The sequence below is a fragment of the Peromyscus eremicus genome, chromosome 11 (assembly GCF_949786415.1).
Source record: "Peromyscus eremicus chromosome 11, PerEre_H2_v1, whole genome shotgun sequence".
NCBI classification, from domain to species: domain Eukaryota; kingdom Metazoa; phylum Chordata; class Mammalia; order Rodentia; family Cricetidae; genus Peromyscus; species Peromyscus eremicus.
The window spans coordinates 58,565,044-58,588,118 of NC_081427.1; the positions used below are offsets into that span (position 1 = coordinate 58,565,044).

The window sequence follows — 23,075 nt, forward strand, 5'->3', positions numbered from 1 at the left end:
GGCGGATCTCTGTGAGTTCAAGGCCAGCCTGGTCTACAGAGCGAGATCCAGGACAGGCTCCAAAACTACACAGAGAAACCCTGTCTCAAAAAAAAAAAAAAAAAAAAAACAATAAATAAAATAAAATAAAACCCTCTAATATATCTGCTCTTATTTGTGTAACAGATGTGGTGAGATATAATTCCCATAATATAAAACTGGCAAATCAGGAAAAGGTGGCAATGTGTTTCTTTCATAAAATCTCCCTTTCTTCACCACCTACACCGCACCAGCACACGGGGTCCACCCTGACATTCAACCTACCATGACTGCCAAGCTCCTGAACTTTTAACCATCACAACCAGGGGCCTCGGGCTGACAGAGTTTTAGAAAGATTAATTTTATTTTGTCCCTCAAATCTGGAACAGTCATGTGGTAACAAAGAGACGAGTTCGCAAGTTAATAAACAAATCCTTCTTTAGAGGTAAACACATTTGCAAAGAACTAACATTAATATTTCTAAAGCTACGTTATTCATCTTTCCTTTTTGTATAATACATGAAATCCAAGGAGGTTGATCCTGAGACCTATGCTGTTCTATTTGTTTTATTAAACGGAATCTCCAGTCATTTTTTTAAACATTACTTTCTGAAAGTCTCCTTTAATCCATTCATATGTTGTTAGCATTCCAAGGATAGCCCACAGTCAAAGGATTGAAGGCAGCTGCTCAGAGAATAATCAGGAAAGTTCAAATAGGTGTTATGTCGTAGTAACCTTCGGCCTCAGAATCCTAACGGCCACCTACAGCTGTGGGACAGGAGGGACGTCCAGACTCCCGTCACTCAGACTCTCTGCTGTGGGCTCTGGTGTAAGAGGGGGCCCAATGGCCAGCATGTGCGTCGAGTAAAGGTTGGTAAAAAATGTCATTAGCTTTAGCACCATTTTCTCACAATAGTCTTATCACAACAAAATACTGAATATCAGTGACCAGGAAATACTGCTACTGAATGGAAGATGGCTGTATGCAAGGACCTGTATCATTATTTGGTGGTTTTAATTTCTAGTGCTCAATGAAGAATGGGAATAGATTGCTGGCAAAGGAGAATTCCTAGGAAAACAAATTCTCTTTTGTCCCCCTGGAGAGGACATCACAGCCCTGCCATGCAGGGCCAGTGACTGTCCTGATATGTGGATCGTGCTCCCGCCAGGGCAGAGAGCTTAAGGACAGATGAGCAAGGGCTGGAGGATAGTTATATTGCCCTTACAGTCAGCTCACTGGACTAGTATCATTCATGGTGAGTATCTACTGTTTATTTGGTTCATTCATTCATTTAAAAAACCTACTGGGTGCCTATTATGTCCCAGACCCTGTAGCAGGCATTGGTGTAAGCCAAGAACAAGGCAGTGGTGCTGATGAGGAGCACCGTTTTTACATCTATCTGAGCTTGACATTCTCTGAGGCTAATCTGGATGGCGTCACATTGGGAGGATATAGAGGGCCTGAAAAAGGGTTGAAGGTCAACTAGTGTATCCTCATTCTTCCACCCAGAACCCCAATACGAGGCAGTGAAACACGGAATGGGAGGAATAAGGATGGCGCTCCTCGGCTTTATTAAGGACAACACACTAGACATTGGCCACTCCCTTTCTCCAAGTGCCCTGTCCATCACCTGGACAAAGGTGCTTTCCTGGCCTTTCTTCCCACTGCCTGAGAAAGCCGCATAGATCATGGCGTATTGGGAGACCCAGCCACAGTCTTGCTGGATTCCAGAATAAACCTCCTTAGCAGATGCTACAGACCCCCAACTCCCATGAGCACGGCCACAGAATGACCGGTCCACCTTCTCAGGGCAGGGCTCGGGACTATCCCAGAGCTCAGAATGCTTGGAGTAGAGGGGAAAGTGACCTCAGGCACAGGACAGTGACATCTAAAGGAGTGACAGGGATAGGGCCACACAAGCTGGGTGGCAGAAGTCTAGACAGAATGAGCAACAGTAGGTGGGGGTGATAGAATAAGAGCACGTTTAGGTATTGTGCAAACCCAAACCAAGACACAGACATTCCTCCATGCTGGTTTACTGCCATGGGCTTTATTCTCCACAGTGAGGTGAGTGAGTGGGGGTGAGCCAGCAGGTCATGGATGTGGAAAGCTTGAACAAGATCTCACAGACAGGGAACCTTCACAGCCAGCAGAACCTCTAGAAATCATCTGCTCCCTGCCTTTGTTACGTGTGTTTTGCCAATAAAACTGGTTATTAGCAGAGGGAGTTCTAGTGACTGACCTGTGAGGCAAAAAGAGCCAGCTGCTCTGGCCTCCAGGACTCAGGGATAGCTTCCTCTGTCCGGTTCCCAGCGTCGGCAGTTTAGGAACCAGTCACCCTGGCCTCCAGACACGAACGCCAGCCAACAGCAGGATCTGTCCGTCTGGATTTTACTGGCTTTTGAAATGTACTGTGGTTGAAACTGGGTTCTTTTGGTGGGTTATATAGCCTGAGGGCCAGGTGAAGGGTCTGGGGCTTTTTTAAAAAAAGAAAGAAGCCAGCAGAGTAGGGGCTTAACTTCTAGCCTGCACATATGTGCTCCAGCCTCCCCTGGGACCCTACATCCAGGGGCTCCACACACCGGTATCCTTGGGATCACAGCGGGGGTCCAAGGGTGGGAAGTAGGAAGGCACAGAGTGCTTGTGGTAGTACTGCAGGCGGGAAAGGAGCTTCAGGACGATGTGGGGATGCTCCTGGGACAGGTCGTTTTTTTCTTCAGGGTCCTGATTGATGTCAAACAGCCAGAGCGTCTTGGTCGACGAGTCCAGCGAAGGTATCTCAGAAACGTTGGATTGAGATGGAGGTGGGAACCAGTAACCACAGCCTGGAAAAAGACACGACACTTCAGTGGGGGAGAAGCACTGTTGGTGGGTTCTAATCCCAGGGCATCTGGGGGACAAGGCTGCCCTGGCTTGTAGGTATGGTCACTCATACACACACACACACACACACACACACACACACACACACACAAATACACATAAACACACACAAACACACACACATATGAACAAACACACACACACATATGAACACACACACAAACACACACACATACAAACACACACACATACACACACACATATGAACACACACACATACACATACAAACACACACATACACATACACATACAAACACACACATACACATACAAACACACACACATACACACACATATGAACACACACACACACACACACACACACACACACACACACACCAACCACATGTCTCTTGGTATTCATTCTAGATTTGTCTCAGAATATGGTTCCCATGCTTTATGGGACAGATCCTATTGCTTTACAACAAGGGACATTAAAAATACGTGTGGGGTGGCGGCAGGAGGGAGATTTTAGTTGTCACCATGGCAGTGGGTGGTGGGGGTGGGGTGGGGACGGTATGAATACACTCCCAGGATTTAGCAAGCACAGCACAGTACAATGCATGGGACAATCCCAAACAATGAACTGTCACTGTAAACACCAAGAACACTCACAAGCTGAGCATGCCTACATTGCATCAGATCCTGTATAAGCATGCCAAGATGTCCCTTCCTGAGAATGGGGTCAGGGAAGCAGACTCTTGCCCCAGCCACAGCGTTGGTGGAGCTTCTCGGCTAGCTAGGTGTGCTGTGTTTGACAGGCACACGTGTCTGAAATCCACATATGTCTATGAAGTACTCAGTGGGATTTTCTCCTTTTACCTGCACTACAGATAATTAAAAACAAAACCAAACCCCAAAACCCAGAACGAGGTTCAGGTTGAGCAGCGGAAGGCTTTCCTCCACTCTGCAGCCTCAGGGAGAATGTTTTATTTCTTCAGTTTTAAAGGCAGCCATCATTTTGGTGAGCTTTTGCTGTTCTTTTTGGTGGGCAGTCTACCTAGGCCACCGCAACCGCAGAAGTTGGGTGATACGGACCAGACAGAGGCCACGAAACCTCGAGTAGAGAGCTGCTTTCTTAAGATCCGCAGGGACCATAAAAGATCTGAAGGACTAGCTAGCCTCTCAGATGTCTGAGCAAACTGAGGAGGTTTGGCAAGGAGCCTCGAGGAGCTAGGAGAGGAGGGGAAGGGCTGAGGCACAGTGGTAACAACCGACCTCCCTCTCTGTGGGAATGGCCCGGGGAATGAAGTCCCGAGAGGAAAGGAAAGTTGGGGACACAGCCCCTGCTCTGGCAGCTCTGGGAGAGAGCTGAGCAGTCTACCTGGGTGGCCCGTGAGGAGTTTCCAGTTTTTGTATCTAATCCCAGCGTGGATAGATGTGTTAAAGGCAGAGTATTCTAAAGGAACAGAATCATTCTTTGCGGCAGTCATGCTCTTGCCAGGACCTGGGAAGAAATAGTTTGAAAGAATTAGATTGCTGTTATTGGCCTGGGTCGTTATAAATCAACATCTTATACCCTTCTTGCGGAGCAGTAGCTCTTGTTCCACACCAGAGTGCAAATGTCTGTCCTGCCACAGAAACGAATCTTTTATTAAATGTAAGCAGAAAGTATAGTTACATTAGATGTCAGTCAGAAACCACCACAAATATAAAGGAAACCCCAAAGAGATTAGAAGACTAATCCATCCTTAAAATCACTGCCTCCCGCCAAGACACAGACAGAGGCCATGTGCAGAACAGTGTCTGTTACAGCAACTGAGCTGGGCATTGTGTGCGTGTGCGTGTGTGCGTGTGCGTGTGTGTGCGCGCGCGCGCGTGCGCGCGCGCACTTTTACTCTTAAATGTTTAAGTGAAATACATTTTCTGTGAATGCTTGTACCTTTGCAGATAGCATATTCAATTATAAATGAACATTTTATTGAAGTCTGTCTCAAGCTAGGAGAGGTTCAGCACACCATAAAAAAACTGAGGATACATTTATTTTCAAACCAGTCATGAAATTTAAAAGTTAGTGAGCAACGCTTTTAACTATTCAACAGAATAACTATGGATATATAAACTATTAGGAGATAGCATGGGTTACTTCAATTTATCATTTTAAGGTCTTTTAGCAATTGATCAGGTTTCTGAGGGAACAGTCATTAACGCTCACCCCACCTCAAGTTTAGAACCAGTTATGAGACAGGCTAGGCAGACTGACCTAAACTATCACCTTTCGTACTGATAAATCACCTACAGAGGACATGGCTTCAGGTCACAGTGGAAAGAATTGCTAATAATTGACCCTGGACTTACTCAGCCACCACCACTGAGCTCACTGGACAGTCCCAAGGTTCTCTTACAGCACACAGTGATGACAGATTGCTTACATACATCCAGGGCACGAGCTGGCTCTGAACTTAGACCTGGAAAGAGTCTCAAGCTGAGCACACCCAGTCTCTTCTTCTTGGCCAACTTCCTCTCTCATCTTCAGCAGAGAGAAACGCACTACGTAGAGTCAAGTTCAACTTTAGCTGAGGACATTGGTCGACCCATGAGGGGAAGGGATGGGTGTACTCATGCCTGGGAGTTCATATTTACATATTTATAAGCTTCCACGTTGGACCTCACTGTACACTATTTAGTCTGTTTTAAGTTTACATTTCTTTGTTAACTTTTCCAATATGGTCAAGGCAATTGTCTGGGGGACGCTGCAGAAGGCCACTGAACAGGTGGCCAGCCCAGTGAGTAATTGTCACAGTGTGTGGTTATGTCTGTAAAAGTGCATGCTCAGAACAACTGAACTGAACGGGGCTGGGGCTGTAGCTCAGCTGCAGGGCACCTGCCTAGCATGTTCAAGGCTCTAGCATTGCCGACCCAAACCAAAACAACCAAGTGTACACTCCACTGAGGTGATGAGAGGGAGGTGGAAGTTCAAGACCAGGCTGGGCAAATGACAATCAATCAATCAATCGATAAAAAAATAAAAGCAGACTTGGTGGGCTGTGCCGTCCCCTCCATCCCTGCAGAGCTTCAGGGCTCCCTGGATTCAATGCAGGGGTTGGCACAGGTTCCACTGGCCACAGAAAAGATGAGTCCTAACCCTTGTGAGACACTCAGAGTCTGGGCACTGATCCAGTACACATCAGTGGTTTCAGTCGTAAGCACCCACGAGGAAAACCTTTCTGACTTCTTGCTTCTTTGCTTGCAAATATTTTGGCTGTAACACAAACGGATGCTTCTAGTGATGGAGGTGGGTGGGGATGTGGATCTCAGGAAGCGGGTCCACGACACACAGGCTGTGCTACAACTGTGAACCTCTCATCTCACCCCTCACCAGTCTGTCTAAAGGCCACACTGCAACATCAAACATTTCGGATGTTAAATAAAACAAGCATGTTTTGGTGAACATAAACAAAAGAAAGGAAACAGCTACCTCAGCCCTACTTATATTTATATACATTGTTTCCTTAAAACAAACAGGAACAGAAAATACCCAAACAACAAGTCTAAGGCTAAGTGATGAAGGATACTATTATCTCAACTTTATTTTTCCCAGTTTGAGTGACTGCACAAAGAGATCAGAGAATACTAACACCCTAGAGCCGCCACCAGTGAACAGATGTTAACATTTTGTCACATTTGCTTAAAAAATTTATTACATTTTATTTATTTTGTGCACATTTGTGTGCACTTGTGTATATGTGGGTGTGAGTGTGTGCATGCATGTGCACGAATGTGTCACTGTGCTATGTGGAGGTCAGAGAACAATTTGAAAGTCATTTCTCTCCTTCCATCACGTGGATGGATCCAGGGGATTGAACTCAGGCCGGCAGTCTTGGCGGCAGGCGCCTTTACCCACTGAATCATCACCAGCCTCACATCTGCTTTTTTGATGAAAGGAACTGACAACAAGATCAAGTTGAGGTTTCCTCTGCCCCTCGTTCAGCTCTCTCATCCACTGTTCCACGTGCTGCTGCTGCTGCTAGGGTTTCTAGGCACCCTTATCCATTTCATAGTGCAGGGCCACGTGGGTGTACTAAAGAGTATGCACAGCATTGTTTCACATCCTACACATGTGCTACTATACATATTCACATTGTACACGTGTGTTATACATACCCTGTAACTATCATTCCCTCTTCAGAGTTTTATAATTATATATCTGCATATATTCCCCTTCAATGTTTAACTTCACTATACAAAATACTGCATCTTGTTAATCGATTTCTCCGTCCCCATTCCCAAGCTGTTTGATTAGTGTCTGTTACTGGTTATCCCACAGTGAGTACTGATGTCTACTTCTTATGCACAAGGGATGAAGTTGCTTTGGGGTCTGTGCTTTTCCACCATACCAACTGGCCCTCCTGTCTGTAATATCCCCATTCCTGAATCCTATACCACTGAAAAATTATTGAAAAAAAAAGTATCTTCATGAAGGATATAATTAGCAAGAACCATTTTTTCTGTGTCAAAGAAAGGGATTCTTACAGACACCTTTTTACATCCCTCTAGAGAAAACCACACAGCTCACACGTGCACAGCTTGATGCCCAAGAGGCTGAACGTGACCAGGGCTTCAGGGCTCATGGCAGGACCTCCAAATGCTCCCTCCTCGCTCCAAGGTACCCGCTGACTTAACTCTGCACCACTTCTGTCTGCTTTTAAACGCAATGTGAACAGAGAGTATATGGTATGTTACTCTCACTTCTGGCTCCTTTTAATTTGAAAATGTCTAGTCTCATAAAATAAGTTCACAAAAAGTGACCCTGAGGTTCTACGTAGCCGTGGGAATCAGCCTGTTTCCGGTACCTCCTCCACTTCAGTCACTGGAGAGTCCTCCATGGGTGAAAATTCAACACCCTTCTCTCATATTTGATTTTGAAGCCCATGTGGGACTGATTTTTGTCTATGAAGTGAGGTAGGAATCAAGAACGCACTCAGTGCAAAGGCGGTCCTCTCCCATTTATCCACAGTGACACCCTTGCCAATATGGGGTGAGACTGTCCCTTAAGCTCAGAATCTAGTAGGACTTTCCATGATGCTGGGAATGGTGTCTGTGCCAGGCCGTGCTTTGGGCACTCACCACATGTGGCTGTGGAATGGTATCTGTGCCAGGCCATGTTTTGGGCACTAGCCATACGTGGCTGTGGAATGTTCAGTGTCTGTGCCAAGCTGTGCTCTGGGCACTAGCCACATGTGACTGTGGAATGGTGTTTGTGCCAGGCTGTGCTTTGGGCACTAGTCACATGTGGCTATGGAATGGTGTCTGTGCCAAGCCATGCTTTGGGCACTCACCACATGTGGCTGTGGAGCATATGAAATGTGGCTGGTACAACTAAAGAACCAATTTTTTATTTTTGAGACAGGGTCTCATTTTGTAGCCCTGGCTGTTTTGAAACTTGCTATGTTGACCAGGCTAGTCTTGAACTCACAGAGATCCACCTGCCTCTACCACCTTGAGTGCTGGGATTAAAGGCGTGCACCACCACACCCAGCTATTAACCTAATACATGTTCTACCATGGAGCTCTACCCTCAGCCATATAAATTTAAGTATTTTACTCTTTTTGGATTGCTATTAAAATGTCCTTCTGAAGTTTCATGTTTGTTTGGTTTGTGTCTACTGTCTGAGGTACAGATGATGACTCTATGCCCCTCTCATATTGCAAAACTTGGTTGAAGTTGTTTTTATTAGTTCTCACAGCTTTTAAATTTTGATGCATGATTTTTAAAATTACCTCTATTTATTTATTTAATAATTTATTTTGTGTGTTGTGTGTGTGTGCATGCCAGGACATGTAGGTGAATAGCAGGGCAATTTTGGGGGAGTTAGTTCTCTGGAGACTTCCAACATGTAGGTCCTGGGGATGAATTCAGGCCATCAGGACCGGGACAAGAAGCTCAGCGTTCTAGTAAGATCATGCCGGGTTTACTACCTTGACCAGCTGGCTGTCTATTCTTTTCACTTTCTTTCGTTCGTCATTGCTTTGCCTAATTCTCCATATAATTCTGACACACACAGTGAGAGTAGAAGAACACAGTCCTTACCATTCCTGACCTATGACGACCCCTGGAGGACTTTGAAACCTCCAAGCAAGCTTGAGTGATTCTATCAGTAAAAGAGTATTACATTTTGTCTAAAAGCTTTTCCGGATCTATTCGATTATCATCTTTTGTCCTTTGGTATATTGACTCTCATTAATTGATTTTTCAATGAAGGAAAGATCATAATGAAGTGATTTTTTTTTCATTGAAAAATCTTTATTTTTCACTAATTGATTTTCAGATGTTAAGCTGATCTTCACCCTACATGGTCACAGCATATAATCTTCTTTATACATTTCTAGATTCTGTTAGCATTTTACTGAGGATTTTTGTGTCCAAATACATAGGAAATAATGAATTATTAAATTGGTGTTTTGATAAGCTGATGTAGATGGGACAGAGTGTTGGGCTGAAAGACAGGAGGACAGATTTCATAGACTAGCAAACATCAAGGATTTATCTGTCAGGGTTGATGCTAACGAAGATGCAGGAAAGAGTCCTTGCTGCGGAGTCTCTCCACCCCCACTGCACACAGTAGGCATGTGGGAGCCCACAGAGGTTTCCTAGTGAGATCTGAGCTTGCTTTACCCAGCAGGGCTGCATAAGGGGAGATGGACTGACCATGTGTGTGGTTACCAGGTGTTTGGAAGGGTCTGCACTTGGCTGTGCTAGGGGGAGGTCTTTTGCCTCACCCTTTGGCATTCCTTTAAAGAGCCCTTTAGAAGAGACAGAAGGGGCCGGTGGATTAGGATCCAGGCCCTCCCGAGGCTATCCTGTGCCTCTCTCTCTCTCTCTCTCTCTCTCTCTCTCTCTCTCTCTCTCTCTCTCTCTCTCTCTCTCTCTCTCTCTCTCCGTCTATATTTCTATCTAAATCTCTTATCCCTCACTCCTCAAGAGTACCCTGGGAAAAAGGTGGGAGCGGCCCCCCACATAGGCATATCTGGAGTCTGACTGTTGGGTTCAAGTATCAGCTCCTCTGCTCACTGTGTGTGATCTTGGTTTTGACTGACCTTCCTGGCCTCAGTTTCCTCATTTGTAAAACGCAGGTGCCAATGTCTATTTTGCAATTGATTGTGTGGCCTAAGTATGTGATGATACATTCAAATAGCTTGACAGTAAGTCCATTCTGTAGGAGGTATATAATAAACGCTATTATTACCAGTTGTCCAATCTTGGGCAACTTTCTGAACTCCCTACACTTCAGTTTGCTATCGGTAAAATTCATTTAACTACAAGTGAGCTAAGACATAAACTGTGCTTAGCACATTTGTATATTCCCAGACCATTATCAACACTAAAGACACTAAAAACAGCTGATACATGTACTCACTATGTATTGGGGAACACAATATACCATTTTATTTTTTTTTTATTTTTTTTTTTTATTTTTTTTTTTTTTTTGTTTTTCGAGACAGGGTTTCTCTGTGTAGCTTTGCGTCTTTCCTGGGACTCACTTGGTAGTCCAGGCTGGCCTCGAACTCACAGAGATCCGCCTGGCTCTGCCTCCCGAGTGCTGGGATTAAAGGCGTGCGCCACCACCGCCCGGCAATACACCATTTTAAATCTCTCCTCTCCTCTCCCCCTCTCTTGCCCTCCCCTCCCCACTCCTCTCGAGATAGAGTCTCACTACTATGCAGCCCTGGCTGTCCTGGAACTTGCTTTGTAGACCAAGCCTCAAACTCACAGAGATCGTTTGCCTCTGCCTCCCAAGCTCTGGGCACCATTCTCCATTTAAATGACCTATGCTTATTTACTAACAGTGTAATTTGTTCCTGGGCTATGTTTAGCAAACTTTAGCCCTTCCAGAAATTTGGTTGTCCAAGCGTTTTCTAATTCAGAATTCTGTCAGGTATATTTTTCACAAACAGGAAAGATTTTGGCTTAGTTAGCTGCAAATACTCTCAATTTTTATACACTCAAGTTGAAAAAAAATTGTCTGTTTGCTTTTAGGAATGGGCTGTTTACTTATGATGTAGATCAAACATCTCTTTTTACAAATTATTTTTATTTTATTTTATGTATGTGAGTGTTTTGCCTGCATGTATGTGGGTGTCACGTGGGTTATGTGGGTGCCGGGAATTAAAGAATTAAATCCAGGTCCTCTGGAAGAGCAGCCAGTGTTCTTAACCTCTGAGCTCCCTCTCCAGCCCTTCAAATATCTCTTAAAGTTTACACTGAAGTTTAACTTAAACATTAAATTGGCTGATCATTTCTTCCTAGTCAAACTAATAGAAATAGTTTACAAGACCCAAACTCTAGCTGAAGTCCAAGACACAGGTACTTCTCGTGCCCACCGGCGGGCGAAAGGCCTCCTGCTGGGAGTCTGCATCCTCTTCCACCAGACTTAAACCCATGTAGGCTGCAGCTGGATGGAGACGGCGCTGCACATGTGGATCAAATCTTCAGGGCGCTCAGGGTTTCATGTCCCAGTCACCGTGGGCTCGGGCCAAGGCTGTACTCTCTCTCTCATCTTGCTGTGTGGCAAAGCTTTACATATCCAGATGTGAGTGCGTACACTGTTGTCTTGTTTCTTATTTTTAAAATCATTACGATCTAAACATAGAAGTTTTTCCCCTAAAAATAGTTTCCTAAATATTACACTGGCTAGAACACCCGCCCCCTCCCCCCCAGCTGATCCTTTGCTGGCCCACTCTGATGCTTTGCTGGCATGCCCCGGCTAACTTTCAAGGTTGGAAAAAGCCACAGTGGCCTCTTCACTATTCCAAGGACATGGAGAGCTGTGAAGACTTTAGTGGAAGCAGACCCCACACCACCACCCTGTAGTTCTAAAAGAGAGCCCAGACCCTGAGGTGGGTTTTAGAGGCCTTTAGAACAATTGCTTTTTGTCACCTTAATAAGGCACTGAACGGCTCTGTCTCTGTTTCACTCTATGTAAAACAAGTATAAAAAGTCTGCCCAGCCAACAGGGTGAATGTGAGTCAGACATAAAGCTTATGGGTGGTGGCCTTGGGCATCATGAGTGTGAAGATCCAGCCAGGCTGTAGGGCTCCTGAATCCCCACTGTAGCTGCCACTGGACTAGGTGCATAGACAGAACCAATACACTAAATGACATCATCTTCGTCCCAGTTGAACCTATGGCCTGTGACTGGCAACCTTTAAAGTCAAGGTGTTCCAAGCTGCCGAGACTGTACCGACTGTGTGCTGCCATGTACCGAAGTAGCTACCATGGGAACTGGGTATGGTTAGAAAATTATTAGAGTTATAGGCACATGACCAACATTGTATATACTATATCACAGGCCAAGCCCCACATGAAAATAGAGTGAAACAGAATTATTCATTTCTCGTCTAGACTGGGGGACCAGCTGGGGCCTTTAGTTACCCTAACACCCAACTCTGGTTCTGAGTCCCGCTAGTTCAGCCGTGGCCTGTCATGCGGCCGTGGTCTGTCATCCTGGCCCTCTGTCCCCTTCAGAGATCTGGTGGTGCCATCTTTGTCAGCATTAGTTGTACTTATGTTGGTGTTTGCATAGTGACTGCCCTGGGACAGTCCCCCAGAGGACTTTGTGTTTGACCAGCCCATGCCTTGGATGTCCAGGTACAGTAACTATACAGTTCCAACATGTGCCTCCTCTACTTACCCAACCCACTGCTTCCGCTGTGCCTTCTGTGTGCACCCAGGGGACACTTACCCTTCATCCCTCAAATACACAGCTCGTTTCATGATATCTGCGCTTATCACTGTTGTGGGTGACTGTCCTCCGAGCCAAGCAGTCACCATCTTGGGGAGTCCATCGGTACCCTCTTACAAAAGCATTGTCCCAGCTGGGCTTGTTAACTAGTCACACACCCTCCTGGAGAAATGTCTTCCTGATTGCCTAGGAGTCAGCCCGAAAGGAAGGGAAAAGAAAGGAGAGAGCATAGAACTAGACATTGCCATCATCCGCTCAGAAACAGAGGCTTACTTACTAAATTCACGTGTGTGTGTGTGTGTGTGTGTGTGTGTGTGTGTGTGTGTGAGAGAGAGAGAGAGAGAGAGAGAGAGAGAGAGAGAGAGAGAGAGAGAGAGAGAGAACAGAAACAGAGAGACAGAGACAGAGGGACTAGGGATGGTGCCCAGGGCCTCACACATGCTAAGTGCTCTACTGCAGAACTGTACCTGCAGCCCTAACACATAACATCTTGGGCTAGTGCTGGCAGCTGGGCACAGCCAGGTACAGAAAGACAAGTAAACAGGTAAGCAACAATGGAGAGTGATACCAGGAGTGTGTATGTGTGTGGGGTGAGGGCAGGGACTCTAGGAACCCCAAGTGGGGAATCTTGATTAGTGTATGTGGGGAGAGAAGGCCTTTCCAGAGAAATGATGGTTAGCACGAAGCTGAGAGGCTGGCAGGCAATGCAAAGGTTTTCACTTTATTACTTCTTTTGTGGGCTGAGGTGTGAGGTAGGAATGTGATATGTGCACCGAGCTGTGGCAGACCCTGTCATAGCTGGACACGCAGGCTGTCATGTTACAGTTTCTGCTGAAATTTCAATGTCTTCATCAAAATGTTCTTGAGGTTGTTTGAAATTCCTAACACAAGACTGGAATCTGCCTCACTGTAGGAGCTGACTGCCCAGGGCCCCTGGAAGCCTTGGTCATAGCCTCACTGTGGGAGCTCACTGCCCAGGCCCCCCAGGAGCCTCGGTCACAGCCTCACTGTGGGAGCTGTGCATTCTCTACTTGCTTGCAGTCGTCTCGAGTACTAGTTTCTCAAGCTTAGTCTCACAGCCTGTTACACCCCCAGGGACTGCCTCAGAAGGACCATTCTAATTCATATATGAACTTGGGGGGAAAGTAGAGTGGATTCAAGAGTCTTCATTTGCACTTGCCTGACGTCAAATGAAAAGGCCAAATGCTCAGTGAAGCCACACTGTTTTGGAACTTGGGAGTCACAACCTGTGAACCAAGCCAGACCTAGGCACTTGTCTTCAATAAGTCAATTAAAAGAACCCGATCAACAGCAGGGATTGGAAAAAGGAGAATCATTTAACGTGGCCACATTAGGAAGAGGGACAAGAGATGAAACAACTCCTCAAGTTCTTCTTCGGGGCTCTGAAGGAGATGGGAGTTCAACTACAGGGCCGAGGCTTTACACATCTAAGTGGTCCGATCAAGGTGTGGTCCCACCCACCACGGCCCATCATTATCTGGGTTTTAGTCTCCTCCTAGAAGGTGGTCTGATGCGTTCTGAACTGTGTGAAATCTCTTTCAGAGAGACAAGCTCCTCCTTTGTCGGCACCCTTTCCTTCTCCCAGCATTCCTAGGAAAACTGCCATTTCCTGGGGGTCCACTCTTTCAATAGTCTTTAGAATATTACTTCTGCCGCAACAGTTACAACACAGCCAATGCCTAACAATGAGAACCCGACATGCACAGGACACGGGTGAAGACAGCCTGTCCAGGGTTATGCTGGCAACCCGAAGAGTGGAATAGGAGAGAGGCTTGGAGAAAACAGAAAGGGAGAGGTGGCAGGGCTGGGAGCCAGAGGAGGGCGCTGGGAGGGAGGAGGAGGCGGAGAAGAAGGCTGGGTCCCAGTGCACTCAGGGGGGTTTAGCAAGCAGCTTTGTCTTTCACTTCCCCTGTCTTTCCTTGTCATTTCCCCCACAGGTGAGGACACAGGATAGAGCGACCCCCAGAGCCGAGGGCTCAAGCATCACTTAGTGCTCAACTGTAAAAAGACCTAGCAGGGCGGCCTGCCCGCCTGCCTGCCATGAAACAGTCTGTTCCTTCCTGGACTTTCACCCGGCTAATGCAAGTTTTCTCTAACACCCACACTACTTATTGAGAATTCTGTCTGTCCTTGGCAAAATCCTTACAACTCGAAACAGGAGTGTTGGGAAAAATACGCCAGACATGAAGCTAATCAGAAAAAGGTGAGGAAGAATATTACAGATGTTATTTATTACCTATGGGGGAAAATCAAAATGCCCATTATTTTTATATATGCACTCCACATGATGGGTTTCAAATGAATCTAAGTCCATGATTTTCAGTTTACAAAGTCAATTTCTCTGACACCTACTCACTCCGTCCATATTTGACATGTTAAACGTCCTCGTGAAAAAACAGCTTTGATGTGGCTTGCTCGGCTTAGACAGAGTCTGGCGTTAATCACTGTTGAGTTGTGCATAGTGAGTACTCAGAAAGGAGCCGCAGAAAGGAGTCGGCTTATGGGGAACTTCAACAGTTGGTTCATGTCTGACACTAGCCAGGAGTGTGAACTGAGCGATGTCAGCCAAGACACAGAAGGCAACCACTTCCCCCAGGGCCTGTCAGCCCGGGACTGTTCTGATAAATGAAACCATCTCCATCGGTATATGAAGTAGATTGGTAGAGACCTTCTCATGTTGAGTGTATACGAAATCTTGAATAATTTATTTGATCACATTTCTTTATCTATAAAACAAATACCCACCTTGATCCCTGTATATGCTAGATGTCAAGTCCTCGGAATAAAAAAAAAATGCCAAAGTCTAATTAGTAATGAAGAGATGATTTTGTTCAAACACCCCACATTGTAAAATATGCAATACACATTTGCTGCCAGGAAGAATAAACACACTACGGAGTGTTGGGAGAGTCTAAAGGAGATGTCGCCTCCCTGGGAGGGGCTCATGGGGTGGGGTGGGGCTCTGGACAAGATGGATATGACAAGAAATGAAGGCTTGAGGAGATCAAGCATGATAGATGGTACACACCTATAATCTCAGTGCCTGGGATGCTGAGGCAGGAGGTCAGAGTTTAAGGCTACCCTGAGCTACAGAGCAAGACCCTGTGGACGGGGGAAAGGCAGGCTGGGATCCCAGCAGAATGTCTCACTTGGCCGGGTGGTGGTGGCACACGCCTTTAATCCCAGCACTCGGCGGGTGCTCTGTAGGACAGCCAATGCTGTTACACAGAGGAACCCTGTCTTGGGGGCGGGGTGACCCAACAAATAAATAAATAAATTAGAATGTCTCTCTTTTTTCAAAAGTCTTCTCCCTATGGAGTCTCCTCTTCCATGTCTAAAGGAGGCAAATGCACACAAAGCCAGCAAAGCAGTGCCTGGCTCAGGGGGAAAAAAGGTTCCGTCAAACTGTGCTCAGACTCCTCTACTCCTCCTCCAGATCAGGACTCAACATTCCACTGGGTATTTTAGAATTCGAGGTCCCATCACCTACCTACTCACATTTCTTTGTCTGTGGAATCCTTAGTGCCTCTCACCCCAAGGCCAACCCAGGTACCAAGTGGCCAGCATCCAGCCCTCTTGCCTCACTCACACACTGCCCTTTCAGTCCAACCTCTCTCTGCAGAGATCCACTAGTTCACACACCCAGGAACCCCATAAAAACACTACACTGGAAACCATAATATATGTAAAGGACTTATAGAGTAAAAAGAGAGAAGAAAAAATTAAAAATATATAGATAAAATAAAAGGGGATTAAAAAAAAGGGAAATCCTTGACACTGAGACAAGGAGCTTCCAAAGGTGCCACTGAATTTGTTTTCTATTGGCCGTCTACCTCTGGGCATGCAGCCCACCTTAAAGAGGAGTTTGTTTGCCCAGTGAGACTCCCATGGAGAAAATGAAGTGTTCATTTGCAAGTTATTACCAATTGGAGCTTGCTTCCGGGTTAGGGATGGGAGGGGGTCTACTTCTTTCAGCTCTAGGACCCAAACTGGTACAGACCCACGTAGGCCGTGTGCATACGTCTGTCTCTGCGAGTTCGTAGGTGCACTGATTCTGCTGATTTAGAGGGCCTTCTCTCCTTGGTGTCCTCCATCCCCTCTGGTTCTTCTACTCCTTCTGCAACCTCTCCCACAGGGTTCCCTGAGCCCCGAGGGGAGGGATTTGGTGGCGGTATCCTACTTAAGGCTGAGTGTTCCAAGGTCTCTCACTCTCTGCACGTTGTCTGGTTGTGTAGGTCTCTGCATGTGTTCCCTTCTGCTGCAGAGGAAGGTTCTCTGAGGATGACTGAACAAGGAAGTGATCTGCTTCCCTAGTCCAAGTCTGCACAGGATCTCGCACAGAATGCCCTAGAAACATGAACTCGGGGTGGGGGGGTAGAGGCGCGGGCAATGAGCTTAGAAACAAAGATAAGGCAGACAGAAAAGAGAGCATGTCTTTTCTGTCACCATCTAGTTAAAGTGCTAACAGATGGACTGTCCCGGCCCAGCATCCGCGTGCCAACCACGCCTCTACTCTGATCCTGCCGCACACGGGCCAGTCTAACACAGGGCGATGGCTACTCATCCAATTCCCATTCTCAGCCTGTCTCTCTCTAAATACACGTTTCTCAAGTAATTGGTACAGTCCAACAACAGACGGCTATAAATAGGCATTGTGTGTATAAAAAGAGGGAAACTAACCAAAAATATTCATCCTCAGCCTATGATTAAGATGACGAGCACGGAGCAGGCTGGGTCGTCTGTTTTCTGGCTTGGGATGAAAGAAGAAAAGACTTCCCCACCCCCAGCACGGCATTTCGTGAAATCCCAACCACAAATCCTCACAGAGGATCCAAACGCCTCGCTGAAGACCGAGCTCTTCCTGCGTGGCACGGTTCATATTCCAGCACGCAGGAAAGACGCGTCTAGGCTCTGAGCACATTTTTTGGACAAGGATGAAATGATGTTAATAGTTCATTTGGAAAGGGGGGGGGGCTTGCCTGTAGTTCAGCCACGATGGCTGTCAGGCGGGCCTGGCCTCTCTGTGCTGCCTGGGGATGGCATCTGTCTCGATCCCAGGAGCCCACACTCCAGCTGCGGCAGTGGCGACTCAGTGCAGAGAACTGAAGCTGGATGGCACCTCCCCAGCACAGCGCCCACAGTTCTGCTACCCACAGCCCAGATCCCGTGTAACCCAAGCCCTATAATCACTGCAGCGAGGGCCATGAGGTGCTGCTCTTGCCGAAGGTGCAAGAGGCAACAGCGAGGCAGCTCTTCCTGGCGCCTCCCCCCCCACCCCACCCCCACCCCCCCCACCCCCCCCACCCCCCCACTCCCCCCCACCCCCCACCCCCCCACCCCCCCCACCCTGGCGGTGGTCCAGTGGAAACGGAGGAAGTTTCACATTCTGAGAGACTATCGGGGTCTCACGTGAACGGAGATCCAGGACATAATCTCTTTCCAAGGAAAACTGGAAGCCTGTTGGAGAGAGTAGGCAAAGATGGCCACACTGCTCTACAGCTGATTTAGAACGGAATATTAAAGAATTGCCACAAACTTGGGGGCTGGAGAGATGGCTCAGAGGTTGAGAGCACTGTCTGTTGTTCTTCCAGAGGTCCTGAGTTCAATTCCCAGCAACCACATGGTGGCTCACAACCATCTAAAATGAGATCTGGTGCCCTCTTCTGGCCTATAGGCGTATGTGCAGACAAAACACTGTATACATAATAAATAAATAAATAAATCTTTAAAAAAAAAAAAAAAAAGAATTGCCACAAACTCTTCGGATCTGCTTTGGAAAGCTTCGGTTTCAGGGAACCCCTGCCTGGAAGGTCCCTGAAGTGTAGGCCTGCTTGGAATTATGAAGCTTAACTATTAAGGAACTATCAACAGATAGTTCTCCCAAGGTTTCCAAAGACTTGGTCCTTCCCCAACAGCCTGAGCGGATTTCTTTCCACATTCCCAATCCTCAGTGTCCTAAACTAGGCCTGTCTTGAGACACCTCACACATACTGTGACAATACTCACCAGAGGGAAGACTGAGTCTGTGCTGGATGGCTACTCTGCAGAGAGGGGACGTGTGTGTGTGTGTGTGTGTGTGTGTGTGTGTGTGTGTGTGTGTCCTGATCTTCCCCCTCCCTCTCTGGAATAATCACTTTATCAAAGCAGGTAGGAGGGACTACCCACCCCCATCACTTTCCCTTCCCCTTATACCAGCGGGGAACTACTTGCATTTAGGGAGAACCTGCTCAGCAAATCTCCCACTTCTGAACCTGAAGCTGGAAAAGCAAGCAAGAGAGGGAGAAAAACTAAATGGAACTGAACTTTCCATCTGACAGAGTCAGGCAGATTTGCGAAAAGCATTGGTGGTGGTGGGGGATGCCACACGGGAGGCTCCTTTTTGCCAGAGGATGGTGCCCTGCAGACTCTGAAATAAAGGCTGTTGGTCTGATGCCCTCTCTTGGCTTTGGTGCAGTGTGCCACATGACAAACCATGGGCTGGTGGCTTTTGGGTACCAAAACACAGAGATATGAAGGAAGATGCCATGGAGATCAACTATGGTCTTTAGCAATTCACTCTACAATTCTAACAGCCAGAGATGAGTCTGAGGGTTCCCAACCCAGAGAAATGATAATGTTCCAGGATATAGAAATGCTAATTGCCCTGATTTTACCATTATGTAGTATATACATGTATCAAATTATAATAGCCTAATTATGTCAATTAAAGAAATCTTGAACCAGGCATGGTGGTACACATCTTTAATTTCAGCACTCGGGAGACAGAGGCAAGTGGATCTCTCTGTGAGTTGGAGGCCTGCTTGGTCTACATAGTGAGTGCAAGACAGCCAGAGCTACATATTGAGACTCTGTCTCCAAACCAACTAACCAACCAACCAACCAACCAACAAACTAACAAACAAATTTTAAACTGGGCATTGTGGCTCATGCCTGTAATCTCAATATTTGGAGACGGAGACAGAAGAACTGTTGTGGGTCCCAGGTTGGTCTGAACATCCATGAAAGACCTTATCTCAAAACAACAACAATAAAAATAACAACAACTAAACCCCAAACAAAGCAAAATCAATCTTGATAAGATGGAAAATCCAAAAGCTAGAGTGTGTGGGAGGCACTGAGATCTTGCAAGTTCTTTCTTGGGAGAGAAAAGGGTTGTGAATAGGAAGATCAGAATATTTATCACTGAACACTCCATGAAACCCCCAAAGCCACTTCCTGAATTGGCGAAAGCGCACAGGCAGGCAGGAAGCTGTGCAGAGGTCTCTGCTTCCCTCCCAACATGCTCAAAGCCTCCCTTTGGGGTTGAAAAGGCGTGCCTTCCTGAACTGCCTAAGGCTGTGCATTTTAGAAGGGATTGTATGTTAAATATAAAAAAAAAATGTTGAGCCTCTCTATTGTTCAAGGGCAGTATCCAGTGTTCTGGGAACGACAGAGGACCATTCCTCCTTTTTCTTGGTCTGACGGTGTGCTAGGTATGATTTTTAGGTACTAGAAGGCCATAGCTATTCAAAAAGCTTAGAGTGAAATGAAGAACAGATGTCAAAGGAGCGGCGAGGTGCAACTGTTACTGTTTATTTCTTAATTAGAGAAAGGGGTTTTTCAGATTGGCATGATTTACGATGTTCGCATTAACTGAGCCTTTGGATAATGAGCATCCCTGAACCCCTGAGACAGAAGGCTTATTTCTAGCTGGTGGGGAAGGGAAGGATTCCCGGAGAAGGTGAGACTCGGGTGAGGGCACCCACTGAGGGGCCAGGAAGATCTGAACAGTAGATAGCCACAGGTGATCCTGGACAGGGGTGATTGTGTGTGGCAGGAAGTAAGTCTGGATGGGATGATGGTTGGGCACCCGGGCTGGCTGGAAGGGGACAGAATAAGAACAGCCTGGGAAGAACAGGTTGCTAGGCATGATGATTCATGACTAACCTCAGTATTCAGGAGGCTGAGGCAGGAGGCTAACCTGGGTGTCTCAGAAGAAAAGAAAAAGGAAACAGATGGGTTGGGTCAGTGTCAATTCCCCTAATTAGAGAAAGAGGAATTTCTGCAGTAACTGGAAGCCTGTAACATTTTTTTTTTCTGAGAAGGGATGAAAGGCACATTCAAAGATTCATCTCCATGTCCCATTTGTTGACTAAGCTGCAGAGTTGACTTAATGCTGTGAAAATGTGGCCACAGATGGCAGCCAGGATTAAGTGCCCCAGAAGGGATGGTCTATATCACAGCTGTATAAACGGCCATTCTCTATCAGCTCAGAGCCTTGTTAGACAAGTGTTCAGTTGCCTCCAGCCTGGGTGAGTGATTCTGGGGAAATCCAGGTCCCCTTATGGGGGTTCTTAGCCTCACAAATAAACAGACTCAAATGGAGGCATAAGGACAATTTTATTAGAGATTAAAAGACACCACCACCCCCGAAAAATTAATAAAAATAAAGGCTGGGCGGTGGTGGCGCACGCCTTTAATTCTAGCACTCGGGAGGCAGAGCCAGGCGGATCTCTGTGAGTTCGAGGCCAGCCTGGTCTACAGAGCGAGTTCCAGGACAGGCACCAAAACTACACAGAGAAACTCTGTCTCAAAAAAAACAAAAACAAAAACAAAAACAAACAAACAAAAAAAAACCACCCAAAAAACAAACCAGCTGGGTGGTGGTGGTGCATGCCTTTAATCCCAGCACTCGGGAGGCAGGTGGATCTCTCTGAGTTTGAGGCCAGCCTGGTCTACAAAGTGAGTTCTAGGACAGGCTCCAAAGTGACACAGAGAAACGCTGTTTTGAAAAACAACAACAACAAAACAAACAAAAAAAAAGAAGACGACAACAGACAGACCCCTGGGCAGGCAAGCTGTGAACCTCTGCAGCCGCCTGGAGGAAGCCAATGAAGGGAAGAAGGGGAAGGAGGAGAAAAGCCGCTGGAGCTGGCATGGAGGTAGACACATAGTGGGAAGAGAGGTTTAGAGGAAGAGCAAGCCGCCCTAAATACTGGGAGGACGGGAGCGCCAGGGGTCAGGAGCGGATGCCTAGGAAAGAGACAGAAGAAGAAGGGTAAAGCCGCATAAAGAGCAGACTACCCTGCCAGTCTCTTTAGCAAGGCTCCCCCTCCCAGGAGGTGGTCCTTAGCCTGTCTTGGTCACTGTCCTGCTGCTGGGAGGAGACACCATGACCGAGGCAACTCTTACAAAAGAAAGCATTTGATTGGCAGCTCGCCTACAGCTTCAGATGGTGAGTCCGTAACCACCGTGGCACGGAAGTACGGCGGCATGCAGGCAGGCATGGTGCTGGGGCAGAGTGAAGAGCTTTACATCCTCATCTGCAGACAGCAGGGCCTGGTGTGAAATTTTGAAACCTCAGAGTCCAGCCCCCCAATGAAGCTACAAACGCCTCCTAATCCTTTCAAAGAGTCCATCAGCTGGGGACTAAGCATGCAAATATACAAGGCTATGGGGGGCATTTTCATGCCCACCACACAGCCCAGCTGAAGTGCTGGGTCTCCGCCCAGGCCAGAGATTCTATTCAGGTGACCAGAGCCTTTTCTGTTCTAACAGGAGGACAGTCCAGATGGCCAACAGAGCCAGAGCAGGAACTTTGAAGCGTGATGAGGTAGTATGGGAACAAGAAGAAACACCATTCAGAGATGCTGTTTCTAAGGGATGACGGTCTTGGTTTAGGAACCTTGTGAGGGGGGCAATGTTTCCAGGTGGGCTCACCAATATCGGGGTTACCACAGATGCAGCTTCCCTTGGTCTACTATAAATAAAGCCAGAACCGCAACACGGCCCACAGGACCTGTGTCGCCTGCTCCATTTCCTCCAAAGGATCACGCTGATGACACTTCTGTTTTTCTTCCAATGCTGATGGAGTATGAAAGCACCCTGTCCAGGCCTGGATGGGAATACGCTCCTGTACTCTCCTTACAGACAAACATGTGACCTTGGCAGCTCACTGAACTGGCAGAGATGCAAGAAGGAAGGAGCTGTGGTCTCCAAAACACTGCTTGGAAGAGGCTCCATTTCACACTGCCTAGAAATAAGAAGCAAGCGTCTATCCTCTCTTAGCTCACACACATTGGGTCTGTTCAGTCAGCAGCAGGACCTTAACCAGCCCACTTGTCTGGGGTCTCATCTCATACGCCTGCCTGCCTTTGCTTGGAATGCTCCCGTTGTATCTACCACTCTAGTTGGTGTGAACCTGGGAGAGTGGGGCCTAAAAATGAGGCGGACTAAAGTCTCATGCAGTAGTCAACTTTATTCAGAGCATCAGACAATTTATACTCTGAGGGTTAAGAAGAGTCACATGAGTAAGGTGTACAATCACAAGGACGAGCCAAATGTGGCAAAAACATGTTTTTCCACAGAGGCATATGAGTAATAATAGCTGAGGGGCTGGAGAGATGGCTCAGCAGTTAAGAGCACTGGCTGTTCTTCCAGAGGACCCAGGTTCAATTCCCAGCACCCATATGGCAGCTCACAACTGTCT

At 46.9% G+C, this 23,075-nt stretch overlaps 1 protein-coding gene across 1 annotated transcript in view; it reads right to left on the bottom strand.

Annotated features, from left to right (window-relative positions):
* Positions 1 to 1,754: 1,754 nt before the first annotated feature.
* The window catches only part of Arsb (arylsulfatase B), a 163,898-nt gene continuing 142,577 nt past the window's right edge, over positions 1,755 to 23,075 (bottom strand). The window contains exons 7-8 of the mRNA XM_059276526.1: positions 4,228 to 4,350; positions 1,755 to 2,844 (exon numbers count right to left, since the gene is read on the bottom strand). Coding sequence (XP_059132509.1) covers positions 2,579 to 2,844; positions 4,228 to 4,350 — 389 coding nt within the window. The 3' untranslated portion in view covers positions 1,755 to 2,578. The remainder of the gene's footprint in view (positions 2,845 to 4,227; positions 4,351 to 23,075) is intronic.